This window comes from Tachypleus tridentatus, chromosome 7 (genome assembly GCF_004210375.1).
Source record: "Tachypleus tridentatus isolate NWPU-2018 chromosome 7, ASM421037v1, whole genome shotgun sequence".
Lineage (NCBI taxonomy): Eukaryota > Metazoa > Arthropoda > Merostomata > Xiphosura > Limulidae > Tachypleus > Tachypleus tridentatus.
In genome coordinates this window covers 33,943,787-33,963,154 of record NC_134831.1, presented here as the reverse complement: position 1 = coordinate 33,963,154, position 19,368 = coordinate 33,943,787, and the positions used below count along the sequence as shown (strand labels likewise).

At 35.1% G+C, this 19,368-nt stretch overlaps 1 protein-coding gene across 16 annotated transcripts in view; it reads left to right on the top strand.

Moving 5' to 3' along the window:
• The window catches only part of LOC143255404 (roundabout homolog 1-like), a 147,544-nt gene that overhangs the window by 14,072 nt on the left and 114,104 nt on the right, over positions 1–19,368 (top strand). For all 16 annotated transcript variants that reach the window (XR_013030608.1, XR_013030606.1, XR_013030605.1 and 13 more), the window contains exon 2: positions 16,193–16,489. Coding sequence is in view for 12 of the 16 variants with exons in the window: in XM_076511024.1 (XP_076367139.1) it covers positions 16,193–16,489 (297 nt within the window). In the remaining 4 variants the exon portion in view is untranslated. The remainder of the gene's footprint in view (positions 1–16,192; positions 16,490–19,368) is intronic.

Here is a 19,368-nt window from a genome sequence, read left to right as displayed (position 1 = left end):
AATGTCGTCTAAAGATTACACAACACTATTTTTCCTTTATTTAAAGCTATATAAAATTACTCTGATAGTTTCAACATCCAAGAGGTGAAACTGCTTGAAAGTACAGTTTTCAGCTAATCGTGGTGGTATATGTTTTGTTATTTAAGTCGTCTATGAAGCTACGACGAAAATTTATGTGCCAGATTTAGTTGGACGATGAACAAGCTCAAACCCTGTATGGGAATGAATGAGTGACGTTAAGAAGTAAGTGTAGCTAAAACTGTACAGGTGAGTATAGTTTGGCATTAGCAATGTTAATAACGTACGTGAAAATAGACTTAGAAGGTTATGTTTAACCTTGTTCAATCTTCCAGCATTCTTCTACTTTATTTACAGACTAATTCACAGCTATCTAAGTTGTCGTTTGTTTCACGTTACGAGTAAAATAATTAATGTTTAAAGTAGTGAAAGCTCTTAGAAATCGCAAATATGCAAGAACTGTTGTATTGCTTGTGGTTACATATGAAAACATGTTATAATTGAATAGCTTTGTCTCGAAGCTGTTGACTGAAAAATGTATGTTCATTCACCCGCTGTAAATGGATGGACTAAGTCTAAAGGCTTTGTTTTTTTCTCGCTATTTTCATCAATTTTTTTTTAACAAAAATTAGTGATGACTAACCAATCAGTGGAAAAAAAAAAAAACTAACACTAAATGCAGTAGCCACTAATAATAGGTGTGTTGTATAAGAAGATCAGACAGGTGCGCCAATGTGTCATTAAATGTAAGGTGGTCACGCCCCTTTGGTGCTAGTGTCTAGGCGGTCCTAAAGATAACACCTTAGTGTACAAGAGCCTCGATGTTTCGGTCATTTAATTACATAGAGAACGCGGCCTGAGTCTCTTTGGCGAGAACCATAATTGGCAGTGTTTTGCAGAACCTGTCAGTATGTTAGAAAGTATATGTTGAACCTCACGAGTACGATAAATATTATTTAGCTCACAATTACTGGACACGTCAGCGATTAATACGTAAAGGTTAATTTCCCTACTTGACTTCATTTGGGGGTTAAACAGCGCACCCTGATTGCTTTGAGTCGAGTATTTAAGTCATAAAAGAAGTGTAATTTATTCTTTACATCACCAAAATTTTAAATATTCGTAATATTACACGAAAACAAAATTTATATAATCTGAACAACACAGTAATAACATCGGAATGCTTTAGCTGGGGATACTTGAAATAAGCATTTTAAACGAATAATTGCACGATATATATCAACGTAATACATTACATTGGAGAATGGCCTGGGTATGATAGAAACTACAAGAACCTGGTGCCTTTAGAAGCTTGGATTACTACTTGTGAGAATCACCCGACAACTAAAGTAAGACAACATCAATAAAAAAAGTCTAAACAAAGATCAAACGGCATTGGAACGGGAAGCCTACAATCTAGAAATCGTGAAAGAAGGTCATAGCAGATGCTTATCAGGTCAGCTGATGCTTTTTTTTTTGCGATTTCGAAGAAATGTCTTCGGTATTTAGCGTTTTCTAACGAGCTACAGAACCTAAATATAGATAAGTAGTTGTATTAAAGGCCATAGAATGGACAACTTCTGATTTGCTTTCGTGAAACAAACACCGACACTTGTTGTAAATACCTCCATTACTACCTACTGGTCTCTATGACGTTGTAATTCATCTTGAAGGGCACTGACATTTCTATTTTTGGCAAGGTCATCCTTGAATCCATGTTTCAGATGTGGACATGTTAACGTAAAAGCACTCTTTCATTACTCTGATGTGAAATCCATGTGCAGAAATTAAGACAAAAATGTATTGTTGTTACGATTGTATTTCGAAGTATCGTAAAAATCTAGATCGAGGTTATAGAATATCATAAACTCAATTTCTGATATCTTCAAAGTGCATCAGTTGGAAATGCGTTTGGAAACTTAAACGATTAGTTTTTGTTGGTTTCTTTTTTCAGTGAAGCTTTGTTATGTTTCATCTTGTCACATATGGCTTTTCGGTGGTTGTAGTTTGTTTCTTTTGATGTTTCCCATACAATATACTCAAATGCAACATTACAGAGAAACATTCCTTATCAATGTGTTGACTGTTGAACAGTTGCACTGGTGTAAACAAGTTTTTAACAGATAAATATCAGCAACAACTGCTTATTCTTATAGTTGAGATTCCATTTTTAGTTCTTAAGACTAAGGGAGTTAGTTGGCTACACATGGGGTACAGTGTCAAACAGTACCGTCTAACTAGCTTCACCAAGCCCCCAGTGGCACAGAAGTATGTCTGCAGACTTGCACTGCTAGAAAACGGGTTTGATACCAGTAATGGGCACAGATAGCGCATTGTACAGCTTCGTGCTTAATTCCTTAAACAAACAGCTTCACCAGAAAATCCGTGGAAGGTATTTAGTTTTTAAAGAAAAGAGTAACTTTCCTAAACTGTGATGTTCAGAAATATTAATATTTACCCTTCGCCTCGCTCGCGAAAAAGAAAATTTTATTACTTTCGTTAGATCAAAAGAAGTTTCAGAGGTATTTCATAACTGGCTGGTATGGATGTTTGACAAAAGTTCGGCATTACAGGAGGCAGAGAGAAGACCAAAGCTGATTACGACGAGCCTCCTTTGCCTCTGCTAGACATGCTGGACCAATCTCTCTGCAAAATACGCAAAACAGACGAAGGGAAATAATCGCAGTAGTTTTACAAATGAAAGAAAAATAGCCAAACATTTAAGGTTGTTTGTGTAATAATTAGATTCTTGGTCTGAGCATGCTAACCAACGGTTCACACCAAGTCATTAAGTCAAAGATTACTATTAATGCCGAAATAATTATGGTGAAAAGAAAATATTGCACTGAAGAAAATACATATAATTGAAAATGAAAAATCCATAATTTCGTTTCGTTTATCGCAAAAAGACAATCAACCAACTTTGTACAATGGGCTAATGAACCTATTAGAATGCTATCTAGTGGTGGGTGCATTTGATAATAAAAAGTAAAAATGAGAAATATATATTTGTTTGTTTTGAATTTCGTGCGAGGGCTATCAGAACTAGCCTTCCCTAACTTAACAGCGACAGACTAGAGGAAAGGCAGCTAGTATATACCATCTACTGCGAACAAATACTTGGACTACTCTTTTACGAAGGAATAGTGGGATTAACCGTCACATTATAACACCCTACAGTTGTAAAAGTAAACATGTTCGGAGACTGGGAATTGAACTCGCGACCCTCAAATTGCAACTAGATCGTCTTAACCACCAAACCCTACCAGATCCAGAAATATATATAAATTTTAGTAACAGATGTGAGTAATTCTATAGGCAGAATATAGAGCACTAAAACTGTTGTCATAGATCTTAGATTCAAAGCGATGGTAAGAGAAAAATATAAACAACTGGTACTGTAAAGTCCACCTCACTTGTCTTTTGTCCAACTAACTATTTCCCTCCTAGTTCTGATTTGAAGACTGAAATAATTTTGAAAACCTAACTAATTTTGATTAATTTGTTTTTATCGATTATGTATAATATATTCATAATAATGTCCAGGCAGAATATTACATGGGAAACCAAAATCAGCTGTTCGCTATTTCTATAACTATTAGCAAACTTTCTGTACCAAAAAGGTTATAACTAATAGGGAAAACTTCCAATTACCTTGGGTCAGAGGTCAAGAACGGTCCTCTTCCCGATATTTACTAGAGCTATAGATTACTGTTGATCAAAGCGTGAGAACGATTTCCTAACAGGTTCAACCAACTGAGGATGACCTCCCTTCAAGGTCAAGGGTGTGGAGTTTGTTGATCTGTCTAATCGTGCTCTATAATTAGCATCACGAAAACACGATTTTGTGCTTAAAAGTGTAATTACTTTTTCGCAGCAAAATTCGACACATGATTTATCGGGATTTTTGTTATTTTTTTAACAGCGTAAGTTGTATCGTATTCTTCTACTGGAGTAAACGAACCCCTTCTTACTCGGGATATCAAAAGTGGATGATGAAGGGGAAGATGTCTGGCTCGAGATAGATAGACTAACAGAAGGCAGACAACTCACATGAGTAACTGGACCCTCTTGAGCAGCTGTCAGCTCCCCACTTCTTTTGAGCAAAGACTCAAACTTGATGGAACTCAATATAGTTTTTGTAATGGAAACAGCTGTTTCAAACCTTTTTCGATAAGACCTGTACGAAACTCGAAAATTAGTTGTAGCTGCGTGATCACGGGGGCTTATGAGTGTTATCGGTGAACAACGTGAGGCTAGGATTGCTAGCCACGAGCTCAGAATGGATATATCATGGATATCAACCTGTCTTCCTGGGGCAGGCTGATGTTGTCAGGGTCACGGCGGAGAAATCTTCATAAAGGGGCGGAGCGGGCGTGCACATGCGTGGTTAGCCACATCACGACAGATAATGGAAAAGAGAAAAATGGAAAACAAAGATCGTAGGTAAGAGTGACGAAAAATATATACAAAAATTAAATTTCCATCCTCCCCAAACCTAGGGCATCTCTTTGCTGTCGTGGATCACTCCCATCTTTTTTACTATTGTATTACAAGAAATAGGTTGAAGTTACGGTCAGGCATAAAAGTTGATATATATAACATCAGGAAATGACGTTTGGCACCACTTAATGTCTTATGATAGATGAAAGAGGGAAAGCGCAAACCTGCAATTACAACACACTTAACGATACGCCAGCCAAACTAGTGCCGACCAGCCTTCAAACGATGTTTATCTGCCGAAAAACAACGAGGCTAAGACCGTGGTGTTCAGTAAAACAACGTGCAAAATCGAATGAAAAACAAGAAGATAAAAATATTTAGCTTTTGCTCTCTTTACTCAACAATTTTTGAGATGAAATCTGATAGCCGACATGTGTGAAGTTTTTGCCCAATTATTTCTGCTTTAGCCACAAAAATAAATATCACGAGCAAAGCTGTTTGAAGGAAAATACTCAGAGAAAACAGAATTCAGGACACTTCACTAAATTGTACAAGCATCATGATGATGGAATATTTTGTGGCTTACAGTTAGAAGTTTAAGCATGTTAAGCGTTTATTCTTGGAAGCCAAAGTACGTCACTGGATACTACAAATACAAGTATTAATGTATTTTAAGACGGATGGTATGGGTATCAAAACTTTTATTACGTTTCGACCTTCTCAGGCCATCTTCAGGTTAACAAAAATATTTCGTCATCACGAAACACAAGTATTAGTACGTTCAACCTGAAATGCACATGTCCAGATTAGAAGCCTCTAGACATGAATGTACTATGGTCGTCCCTATTTTGGGGGAAAACGAACACAGGGAATGTAGACAGCCAACAGTACCCACCAACAGTGTTTCCTCTAAGTGCCGCGCATTCCATTATTCCCGCTGCACACATCCTCCGCAATGGTGAGGAGTCTCAACACGTTGACGGCCTTAATGACCTTGCCAGTCGATAGGCCTAAAGCCCAAATAACCAACTGGTAACATTGCAGAGTGACTTAATGATTCAATAGAGTCGATGTTCTGAAAATACCCCCCATTCCAAAAAAACAAAAATAACTGGTAGCACATATCCACAAATTTCTTTTTTACTGATGCACATGAAAAAATTCAATCCAAACCTGGAATTGCCTACCACTACGAGTGTTTTGTCTTGTTTTTTTAATTCGAATAATGTGACTGACTGTCACCTGTATAACTCGTTCACAACCAAAAGTGCTATACGCACTGGGCTGGTATCACGTCTCGAGCAATGTACCTTCCGACTACAAATACATGACTTTATTTAATCTTTGTATTGCTTTTAAAATACTTAGGTCGATTTTTTTAACTAAATCTAAATAATATAAATTTATTTCTAAATAATCTAAATCTAAATTTAACTGAATCTAAATAAAAAACCCATTCAGACAAGCATTCCCTCCTTCCATAGTATTAATTTGCTTTAGGCCTAAATCTGTGAGATGGACTATAGCGCTATACGTTCTCAAGCTTATCTACGGTATCAGTAACTTGGAATCTTATAGCAAACAACCTTGAAATATCTTCGAACTTTTATGTTTCTTGTTGCATACCCGACAGCGTCTGTTGTCGTTGTTATTAAGCACAAAGCTACTTAAAAGGCTATCTGTGCTCAACCAAGGTTATCGAAATTCAGTTTCTATAGCAGAATAAGTCCACAAACATCCTACTCTGCCGGTAGAGGGCCCCGACAGTGTCATCGCTGAACTTGAATTATCTTAATAGTGTTTTCTTACCCCATCCTCAAACCGTTCTAGCCATCTCTAATAAACAAAAATAACTATTATGAATTCATTTTCAACAGGTAGAGAGGATGATTTTTGTCTCTTCTCTCTCTCCAGCCAACCTAGCGAAAGAGTTTAATAAAAGTCAGGAAACCGTGTTGTTTTGCTTACAAGAGAGTCAAAAATGACCTATCATCCTGTTGAAGCTTCAGTTATTAGTTGAATTATCAATCATTACTGTACGTTTATGGTTCATTTTACAGTGTTTTTAACAGCTGAATGAATCTTCATCAGACGACTGATGCAACTAAATGTGACACTCTGCATCTTCCACAAAATAGAAATTTAATGATGAATGACGCACAGATGGACCTTAGCAACGCAAGACACGTGACTTGACTTATCAGTAGGCTACTTCTACTCCAGAGTTGTCTGTTACTTTAAGGTCAAAGAAAGTTTGTTTAGCAACGCCGTCCAGCGCAGAAAGAAATGAATGGCTACAAAATATCGTTTGGAAGTTGACCGTTATGAATTTACTGGCTATGTCTACACGTTAAGAACATCAATAATAATTCTCATCATAATACACGAATAAGTTGGTACTTTAATTTCAATCGTACGTTTTTCTGAATGGGTTTTCTATTGTTGTTTTTGTTTTACAATTGAAGCAGCCCGTAAGCTTATAGACCTTTAAATCGGATTATTTATTTTGAATTTTAAATAAAGCTACTCAAGGGCTATCTACGTTTTCCGTTCCTAATTTAGAACTAATAGATTAGACGAAATACATGTAGGTAAAAACCACACACCACCAACACTCTTGGACTACTTACCAACCTTACGATCTACTTCATGGTCTTTGAACCAATCTCAATCACACTAATGAATGACTGCCATTCTGTTAACAACTTTAAGTGTGTGGACAATCTTGTGGTATCATACGGGTTTGAACCCAATTCGTCAGCTCCAAAATTCTTAGCTCCACCACAAGCCAGCCCGCACTCGTCATTAAAATGCAGTTTAATTTCCAAAGTTATCCGAATCCTGTCGCCTCTTTTTCTGGATGCACAGACAACACAAGTTTCCCTTGTTTTATATGATAAAGTATTCATTTTAAAATAAATGGTATTCTACTCTTCACCACTGGGCGTCATTCTTATCGTCTTGTTCGTACAGATACTTCATCAAAAAAGTCTTCTCAAACTCTCAATCTATATATCTAAATAATGGAATCTCTTCTTGAGTTCTCCAAATATTTTAATATTTGGTTTTTAGGCTGGAAACATAAATATGCATTATATTTTATCCCTTCGGCAACTTTTTTTTCATGTGTATAAAGTAGTAAAATGTGGATGTTATCGTAAATATTGTTCGTAAAATAATCGAAATGATTTATGTCTGAATAATTCCTTCTATTTGCTAGATTTTTTTTTTACATTTTTCTAAGCACTACCCAATTCATTTTGCCCTTAAAACATTATAGTAATTACTTTAAGTATAAGTGATACGAAAACAATACACATTTTTAACCAGCCTAACATGAACAAAGTAACAATAACTTGTTTGTACATGAAAGTAGAACGGTATAAGTCTTGTTGCAACTTTTTGATTTTCTTCCAATTAAAGTTGATGTCCACCATTTGGACAAAAATAATTTCATAGAGTTGTATAATTAATCTTTGAACTAACATCCAACTGTAGTCTTGTTCCAATGTAAAGTATTTTCAAGCAGAGAGTTGAACATTTAAAAAAATACAGTTAACGAGGCTTAAATTATCAAAATAATGGAATAGTGCTGCTTTGCTCGTTATTTGCTTCGTGCACAATTGTCGATTCTCTTGCTTCGGTTGATTTTCGCGCGAAACTACACAAGGGCTATCTGCGTTAGTCGTTCCTAATTTAGCAGTGCAAAACTAAAGGATAGGCAGTTAGTTAGTCCTCACACCCACCGCCAACTCTTGAGTTACTCTTTTACCAACGAATAGTGGGATTGAGTAGAACTTTACAACGCCCCCACGGCCGCAAGGGGGAGCATGTTTGGTGTGACGGGGATGCGAAAGCGGTGCCCTAAGATTAGGAGTCGAATGCCTTAACCATCTGGCAATGACGGGCATCTCTACGACTTTAATTTCTTTTTCTATTTTACAATATTCTATAACAAGTTTGTATTAAATAATTAACATTTCGGTTTTCTGTTACTAGTGTGTTCGGTGTGTTATTGTTTTCTTGTAGTCAGTGGCTGACATTAAACATATATTCATAACTCAAATTCGTGTTATAACGTTCAATGGTGTTTGTTATATACGTTTGTTGACGTGACCAAGTGACGTATTTGTAATCACGTGACTCGCAAACCTCAACAGAGTTCTTGGCGTCTCTTTCCGCTCTTGGAAGTTACGATATATTTATTCACTGGTTTTCCTAAAAAAATACTTATTAAATTATTACGTGATCGTGAAAAATTCGTTGCTTATCTTAGCTTACTCGTAAAGTAGAAAGTTCCATTGTTCTGCTAACAGATGAAGCTGTGTTCAAATGTTGTTCTACGAAGTGAGCTTCAGGAACAAATAATTACGTTATTTATTCGTTTAGACGGATCCCATTATAACGAAATCCCAAGACGTTTGTGTTTAGAAAATTTCTCGAGGGAACAAGACGTTTATGCCTTTAAATTTGACTTAGTACTTGTAGCTACGTTACTAAATATTCTATCTATAAGGCTGGCTACGATTAATCTCTACCTCAGTTATTAATTACTCTCAATTGCAGGTAGTAATCGTTCCAAACAGAACATAACCGATTAAAACCTTATGATCTAGAGTAATAACAAGAAGCATAGTGCCATGCTAGGGGCGCTCCCTGGTGACAAGAGTTAGGTGTAGAGTGCGCAAGTTATCAGGTGACGGAGGCGACAGTATGGCGAAATTGAAGAGGGCCAATATATATCTTTTTTCACTGTTCTGTAGTATTTACCTACTTTTCTCATCATCTGCCGCCACCCAGAAAGAGAACTGATTTCTACACTGGACAACAAATGAAACTTTGTACAATTATACGTATTTGTTTATTTTCAGTTTCTCTTAACCAATATGTTTAGTCACGTATTGAAAAGTCGGTTTAAACTTACGGTTATTTTTAAATAATAATAATAATTGTCGTGTTTCACATTTTAGATCCTTCCACGTATTTGTTTGTACCAGTTTATCGAAATTATTTTAAGAGTTCCTTTGTACCCTACGTTTTAGAATGCGTGTTTTGGTCTCAATCGAGAGATTATTTTTGTTGCCGTTTGTTTTTCATTACGTATTGGAAGCCGTATATCAATTTTTCCTTTTGTTTAACCCAAAGGTTTTAATTTCGACCCTTGCTTTAAGAATATTTGTATACAATTTTTTATGTGTAAAATCAGAGATCGTTCTTAGTCGAACTTTTAAATATTGTTTACTGTTCATATGCTATTCTTCCAAGTTTAAACTTCGACGTGTTGTCCCTGAAGTCTTCCCTTTACTTGTGGCTTCAAAAGAATGAGTTTTAAAGTTATGTTTTCAACACTGTAAAAAGCATTGTCTTTTAAAATGTAGGTCAATAGTGCAACAATGCCAAAATAATTTTATATAGTTTTTATTAATGATAATAATAGGTAATTGCTACAACACATATATAGTATTTTAATGCTTATCCGTATATGACATTTTGTTACTTTTAAACTCGTTTAAAACAGGGGGGACAAGCGAAAAAAAACATTAATTACAGACGAGTGTTGATGACTAAAGTGTGGGAAACTACTGGAAAGTGTTGTTGTTATTGTTCTGAAACAGGGCAATAATTATTTTATACTTCTTCACAAACCAATGAACGCTCAGATAATCCACCTTTTGTACAACATCTAATAAAAAATCTGCTATGGTACAAACTCAAATAACACTCATTTTAAACTCTTCTACAACGTTCATTCTACTGTTACTGCAAATTGCGTTACTCGTTTAAAAATCCGTTACCCATAACGTGCCTTACATATTTAGGCAATAAACCACGTAATACATTCTGAGGAACAAGCCAGTCTTTATCAAGACTGTAAGATTAGTGCAGAATAAAAAGTATTTACTACTAAACTAATTTATTCACCATCGTCCACACTCTCGTAATAAGAGCCAGGGGAATATTGGCAGTTCAGGGTTAGTCTGTCGTAACAAATCAAAATTAGCATGTGCATCCATTATATTAGTTTAGGCGTGGTGGTCTACAAGTGCTGTTTCACGTGCACTGAACTACTGATAAACTACAACATAATAATGTCATTTAAAGGCGTTAGAGGGCCTCATAAAAATTTACTACTCGCCAAAGATTGTCGTAAATTTACCATTTCTGCATAAGACCGGATATTAGCTGTACGTAAAAGCTTACGCGTAAGATCAAAGTATAGTCTGTTGGCTCGCGGATGGCCTATGTTCATAATGTTAAGAAAACATACATGCTCAAAATTAAATTACAAATATTAAGAAATCCAATAACTTGAGCACTTTCAAAAGCTAGATCTTTCTTAATCAGTGGCAAATACGAAATGTGCTTTTCTTTTTTAATAAATGCCGTCTGGTCAAGGGTGATTTAGATCGCAAAAATTGTAAATGCGCGTGAAATATTACACTGATCGTGATTACATATGAAAAACATACATTGCAGTTGAATGTCTTGAATATACAGTTGAATGTCTGGAAGTTTCTAGCTCTAAAACATTATTTCGCCCTCTATGGACAAACAAAGGCTAATTACTTTGTTTTTATTTCTCGCTAGATTAATTTTTCGACAAATATCACCGTTTTTTGTTTTGTTTTTTACCAGTGTTGTGTATTAATTATTAATGTTTTCTCAATTTGGTTAAATGATTTATTCAAACAATAAACTTTTATAAAATTTACAAAACCTTTTAACCACATTAAACATACTAAGAGCAGTTTTTAGTTTTAATGTCATTTGTGGTGAGCGATGCATTTTTTAACGTACAATGTACTTAACATAGAACATGATTTTTGTTTTTCTGCTGCATTATTTCAAAAGATTCCTCTATGCTACGGACGAGAAAGTAAACCACCATCTTTGCGAACCATTTCTATACCGTACATTTCAACAGTGTGTTTTAAAAACCCCGGACTTTCTCCAACCTACGTCAAGACGTACTGTCACGATGGCAGTTACAACGTGAAGCGAATAAGGGGTGACAGAAACGGTATATTTTGTTAACCGAGGTGGCATACCACTCAATTGACAGCTCATCCGTACGTACCTACCTTAAAATTGCTGTATATAAACGCATTCTATACTCCCTGTTGGGTCTGTGTCGTCGCCATGGGAACTAGTGAATTTCTATGAAAATCAGTGGTACAAAGTGACCCGATTACGAACACTTTGGATTGAAACTCAAGGGTGAAAAATCAAAGGACTTCACGCAAAATTACCCAGCGGATTCACTTTTAACTGACCTTGAAAAACTCCTACAGTTACAAATAATTGCTAACTACCGTTGTAAGTGACGTACTAAAGTTCCTAATCAAAAATATTTACATTAAAAAAAGAAAACTTTACACACGTACACATACAAATTATGGAAACTTTGAGATTATTGGTAGGACGTGCTTAAAAACGAGTTATATTTTTCATTCCTTCAGATGAATGAATCAAGTCTTTGAAATTTAAGAACAGATGGAAAATCTCATTTGTAAAATATAGGAAAGAAAGCGTGGAATGTGGAATGTGTAAACATTGTATCCTGTTCTTGTGAACACAGCTATCAGCGAAAGTCTCTACAAACTGCTGCCTACAAGATATTACATATGATTATTTTATTGATTACCAATTTTTGAAGAGTTCTCGAGAACTCTCGGTGAAAGTTGACGGTTTGAAATATCTGGCATACTTATCGTTCTTGCCTTGTTATTTTATAATCAGGCCATAGGCCTTTCATTTGATTATTTATCTTTTTAAACCACGGCCACAGCAGTACATTTTATTTAACAAAATATTTCGTTAGTCACATAAAAAACTCAATTTAAAAATCACAATAGGTGAAATCATTGTTTTTCGCGCATAATTTCTCGAAATTATTTTATAACTGGTTAAACTCGGTTGTAATAAGTAAATTGATTGGTGAGCGAAAATGTCGTAACAACTTTTCGGTTTATATAAATTAGAGAAAATATGAGCATGCTTATTATTGTTGTTCCTACTTTAAAACTATATCCATTTGTTTATTGCATGTAGATAACGAATGTAGCAAAATATGAGCGAAAAGCTATGGCAAACTATTTAAATTTAAATTGCGTAATCGCTTCAATGGTCTTGTGCCGGTGGATATGAAGGTCCATGCGTTAAGCCTAATTTCAAATAATGTTACTACTAATGCTTTAACAACTATTGGTTATGGATGATATCCAGAAAAGGAAAATCAAAGTTGGGCATGAAAATAACAGATATACGGGTGTGCTGTGACTTTGAAATGGTAGACTATGCTGTTCGCCACATCCACCGTCGACTCTTGAGCTATTCCAATCGAAAAGTAAGAATTGACCGTCACTCTTATAATATTTCTCAATGCACTAAAGTACGATGTCCAATTTTGCGGCATCGGGTAACGAACCGCGTGCCTTCGAAGTCACAGTCGGAAACACTAACCACTAAGCCATGCCAAGCCCAGTAAAAGGAAGAAAAATTCTCCAACAACAAAAGAATAATTATTTAAATTATTAATATCAGAGCCGTAGGAAGCTGTAAGTCCTGTCAGACCATGGCTTTACCATTTTTTCATAGTATATATAGTTAAACTTAGGTATTAAGACTTGCTACTTTTAATTCGTCACATTAGGTTGTACGTAGTATTCGTAATTAAAATGGTTCACGATTTAATCTCATAAAAATGGCATGTTTTCCATGTCGGTAGTGTGCTTTTCACACATCTTTTAGCTGTTTTAATGGCCTGAACATTCCATAACTGCTAATTATTTAAAAAGACCACCATCTTTTCAGTTATTAGTTGTATCTTGTGTTTAGAATTAAGCTTGTACTAGATTGTTATTCTGGAAAATTTCAAATCATCAAATATTTTTAACAAACGGAAATTCTATTATTGTTAGCTCACAAGTCTTGCGAGTTTCGAAAAATCATTTGTTACTTTAGGGAATGTCTTTTTGTCTTTGATTTAATATTATACCAACTTACACAGTGTAGTTTGTATAGAGGAAAAGCTCTTTTAGCTCTTAAGTTCAAGTTTTGTTTTATATTTCTAAGCTATTAATAATTACAGCCGTTTTCTTCCTAGTTTCATCTCTTCCAACCTTTTCTAAAATCAAAGCTTTTTTTGTAGAATGATTAACTCTCATTGGCGCGTCTAATGGTCAAGGAAGAAAGATAAACTTCAAAACTGAAACATTTCTAACAGATTCGGTAACATGTAAAGCTGAGTTTATCTCTGCTAAACGCACCATCCACTTCTAAAAGGAACAGTAAAACGGTCAAGCCTAACCTAAATTTCACAAAAACAACCGTTTCTCATTTCTCATCTGCTAGCGGCACGTGCTAGAGAGGTGTTACACGACAAGCCTGTGCCTCCTCTGAAATGCCAAGGATGTTTGGGTGGGCCTTTGGAGGTGCCACTAAGCTGGTAGGCCTTAGGGCTATAGTGAAGAAAGAACAGAAGACAGAGCCAGGCAATTCTAGTTATAGGATACAAGACTTGATCGCTCCCTTTCAGAACTGAAGAAGGCTTAGAAAGGGATATATCAGTATACGAGCTCAGACACACGTTCTATTGTGGAGCTGGGATTTGTTGCTATTTACTTTCAAATGTCAAAGTTTGTTCTTTTATTGGTTCCCAGTTTCTTTCCCTTGTCAATTCCAAGCAGGAAAATCACGTGCGAAAGGCAGTGAGCTATTAGAAGAACTTACTGGTACAAAAACATCCATCTTTAGTTTCGTACACGTAAATAGCATGAGCGCGCAGAGTCATTAGAACCATCAGGTGCTCGACTCGTTTAAACGTAATCGTTGAACAGTAAGAGGAGATTGCCATCTTGATGCTGGCTTGTTTTTCTACGCAAATAAATGCGGTAAACATAAACTAAACATCGCAGTTCAAATCAAAACATATTTCTGTTCAAACTTTCCTTTATATCGATTTGTTGCTTACAGGCACTTCAGTGTCTTTCAATGTTTATCATTCAACCGTGACCGAGTTTGTCCAACCACAAAAAAAATAATACATTCTTCATATTGATGACAAGTTCATATAAAACAGTGATGTTAAACTCTTCGATACATTTGAAGCGTTAACTACTGTTAAGCCCGTGTGGATACCTTAAAAGGAATAACATATATGTTATTTTCGTATAAAACTGGCCCTAACAAATATCAGTTTGCTTTATTCTAACCGTAAGATAAACCAGTGAATTCTGAACTCTCACCAGCTTCGATAGTAAGTGTTGTTGTTGTTTTTGGCGTCATATTTTGGTAAATACAATCTTTTATCGCAACAAAATGTCCCAAAACAATCGAAATGAAAATGAATTCAAGTTCTTGATAAAAATAAGAAAAAAACACTTACAAAGTCTGTATTTCTCTAATTATGCTGAGATCCAAAGGAAAACGATGCCATTATTAACTACTTATTGTCTTCTGTAGAATAACGTTTTCTATTTCGGACATGGAAATGTAGGTAATGACAAAGTGTCAAACTATGAAACGCAACTTTTCTGAGCAAAATGATATATTTCAACAATTACATTTTCGGTTCGAGTTAAGACACGTTAAATAGATATACACAATGAAAAATAGTGTATATAAAAATAAATACACTAAACTCCTGTTAAATACATCTATTTTCTACTACTAACAACAAAATACTTTTCCGTGTGACACTCAACAACAACAACCAAGTAGAGTAATCAATTTTATGGATCACATTGGAATGCATAATTAACGTAGTTGGAATTAAATTTGAATGAATAATTAATTACATCCTGAATATGATGTTCATTATACTCTAGAAAACAAAAATTACGTTTTCATTTGTTTGGTTTAGTAAAAAATCTAATATTCTGGAAACGTTTGTTTTAAATCTAAATATTTAAGTACTTACAATTATAAGCAACATATCACATCCTCTGAACAAGGGAAAGTCGCATTAGGGGATAATTCATAGATTAAAACATTTAAATTAATAGTCCTGTTTATAATACAAGAATGTAAGAAAACGAAAATTAGAGTTTCATACAAAACAAATCACTCGCAGGTTAGGAAATGCCTAACCAGTGCTTTACGAGTTGTTAATCCGGTCTTTTGCGTGTTTGGGTGGATTAAGTGGGCACTTTCGACAAGTGTACAGGAAATGGATTTGTAGCTACATTGGTCCTGTCATTACACATAACCATATGTGGTAATTTTTGAACTTTGAAACTCGTAATAATAACCTTAATATTCTAAGTTTCCAAGATTTAACATTCACCATAATTTCGTACCTTTAACGTATCCTGCAGGGTATACGCTAATATTAGTGTATCAGGCTTCCTGGAGAGGAATTAATCGAACAACAACAAGGTAGAATTTACAAACATTTTGAATAAATGTACCGATAACCCATGTAGCTCAAAACACTTTCTATAAAACACAAATACAGTGACGGGTATTTTCAAGACACTGTTTTTAATGACGCATTTTCCGTTTAGGTTTAAGCACTTATTATTATGTGAAGAACACTTAACAAAGAGAAAATATTATAAAATTGCATGTCTCTTATAATTTATATCATCAGCAGATCTCACAAATTCTTCTGTTTCGGAAAGTATACTTAGTTTCTTAGTGAAACTCGTTATATGGCCATTTAGTGATTTTTGACATTCCCTATTTGTTAGTTTTTAAATAACTTAAATTCGCATTTTTTTTTTTACAGCACAACGACCTCCAAGGATTACAGAACATCCAAATAGCCTCGTGGTAAAAAAGCTCGAGCCTGCTAAATTGAACTGTAAGGCAGATGGAGAACCCACTCCAGAAATCGAGTGGTACCACAATGGCGAACAGATCATTCATGATACACCAAACCGAATGATCCTATTGAAGGGCGTATCTCTCTTCTTCCTTCACGTCATCCAGAACAAGAGAGAACAAGACACTGGCACCTACTGGTGTTTGGCTCGGAACCCTCTTGGTGAAGCAAGAAGCAGGAATGCTACTATCGACCTTGCAGGTTAGTATCTCAGGTAATAAATACCCATTATTTACAATACACCACGAAAATTATTGTGTCACCAGAACATCTGTAGCAAATGCGTTTCTCGTGTTTCGACACTGTATATAACAATAGCTGGTAGTGTTATACTAATAGAAGAGAAAAGACAAAAAATTACACCAAGAAATCTACCGATTAAATAAAGATTCTCTCCGATACCGATTAGATATTTAACAAGAACAAAATCTGTTTGCTGCTTGTAAGTCGATACGGTGTCCATATTAAATGGTTAGAACGCACTTGATCATATGTTGTTTTTTTACATCCATAGTTATTCAACACAATGGGTTGTAAACTGCTTTAATTAACGAGTAATAAATACGTCGTATGTTTATTATTCTTGTTTGGGGGCTCGGCATGGCCAAGTATGTTAAGGCGTGCGACTCGTAATCTGAGGGTCGCGGGTTCGCATCCCCGTCGCGCCAAACATGCTCGCCCCCTCAGCCGTGGGGGCGCTATAATTTTACGATCAATCCCACTATTCGTTGGTAAAAGAGTAGCCCAAGAGTTGGTGGTGGGTGGTGATGACTAGCTGCCTTCCCTCTAGTCTTACACTGCTAAATTAGGGACGGCTAGGCACAGATAGCCCTCGAGTAGCTTTGTGCGAAATTCAAAAAACAAAACATCTTCTTGTTTGTTTAAAGTATGTTGTTTTTCTATGACTTTGATCTGTACTGATAGGCTGAAGAGCAGATTTAATTAGCAAAAGCGCCCTTCCAAAAATAATAATAATTATAATATGCTTATATAAAATAAAATATAAAAGCATTGTAATTATTCATGCATAACGGTTTTGTTTTTACATAAAATGCTGTCTGTTTAATTTCCGCAATATGAAAAAATAATCCAAGCAAGTTTATTTTCAAAATGTCCTGTCGATAAGCCCGCGGTAAACAAATAAAATTTTATACTTGTGAATTTCGTTTTTTCTTTGCCAAAACCTGTGGAAAGAAGAAAGAATTTGTGAATGACGTAGAAACCTAGTCCATTCTTTGCTTCGTTGCGCACTCTGAATAAAAACCTAAAAATAAATATTCTCTACTTTGAAGTACAAACGAAGAGTAACTGGTATTATTAATCTGTTTATGGCAGGGTGAAAGTTTATATTTCTTAGACTTTCTTTATACTGTTTACAGAACAATAATACTTCTAATCCATTAACACTCGATATAAAGGTGAGAACATTCTGTACAATAATTTGTTTCAAAACCGAGCAAGTTTGTTTGTTCTTTCTCTGAAACGAGGATGTTCATTTGTTTCGCGCTAAGTTACATAAGGCCTAACTGCGCTGACCGTCCCTAATTTTGAAGTGTTAAAATTACAAAATAAGGGAACTAGTCAACTGTACCAATAGTAGGATCTGACCGTCGCTCTCCAGGTTAATTGAGTAAATTAAACAGCTTTGTTTCACTTAACTGCACATTTCTCTCTTACCACGTGCTGATAACTTGAACATTTTTCTCATCAAACAACACGGAATATTTCTTTTCATGATTAAAAGTTTTAAATGGACGAAAATTATTATTTTAAAATCCAAAATCCTGCTCAATATACCTTAATCAATATACTTGAAAATAACTTTTTTTTTCTTCAAAGTTAGTTCTTCTAGAATAAAGTACACCTATAATTAAGTGTATGGATTAATAGCAGTATCCGAGTTAAAGACTCGAAAGTTCAGTATAGGGAGCGCTAAAGTAATATTCGCAAATAATATCCGGATATTCTTCTAATGTCTGGCATAGATGTCGGTGTTTCTTAAGTTAAGCTTTAAACGTGTAATAAAAGTGTAAAAGAAGATGGTTTTGTCGACTATAAATTAAATGTAAAAACTGTCGCATTCTCATATAAATCAGGTTCGCAAATGTTGCCTCTCAGTTATACAATATGAAAACGAAAATATTATTTCCTAGCACATTTCTAAGCAGGTTAGTAAGCGAAAAACACGTAATCCAGTTTGTTTTTTAATTCTGTTTACATATTCTAAGAAACTTTTCAATAAATATGCGGTCTTGCGAAATATTTTCCTGAGAATGGCAAATACGTTTCAGAGATATCCTGCAATAAATCAATGAATCTATGACAGAATGAATGACCGCTAGACACTAATACAACTAACCCCTCGTCTCTAGGTGGTGACACTAATACAACTAACCCCTCGTCTTTAGGTGGTGACAAACAAACACAGGTGATAACCTGGATTTTATTATCTCCACAACAACAAGATTGCGAGGTATCAGGTGTCGAGTAGCAGATTTTGATGTCTGAACCAACAATACTGTATTTGTGCAGATTAAATAGCCACTCGCAGGATATGGTGGTGTGTTACTAAACAAGGTGAAACAAAACAGGACACCTACTTCACGCTATAAAAAAAAAATATTAATTAAATACCGAAATCGAGCAAACCCATAGTATAGTGGAAAATTAAATATCGTAAATAAATTTTATCTAAATAAATTGTAGTTTATAGAGATTTTAAACTGAACTTAAGTCATATTCAATGTCCATCACTAAAATCGATAAATTTCCTATATGTGATTGTACAAAACATACAATTTAGTGAATGAACTAATTTCGCGCTTCGTTCTTAAAGTACGGCTATAAAACTACATTCGTTTCATTCTACAGTGTTAACAGTAATTCTGAAATCTCTTTGTGAAAATATATTATATCAAATAATTTAAGTTTGTGGGTATTTTGACTCTATTTTAAAAGTAATTGCAAAGTACGATGTCGTTTTCATTCAGAGCAACTGAAAAAAAAAAAAAACTGCGCAAGCACAGTCATTTATCACGTGGGTCATGGCAGCTCATGCCATTGAGAACGTTACTGTTCCT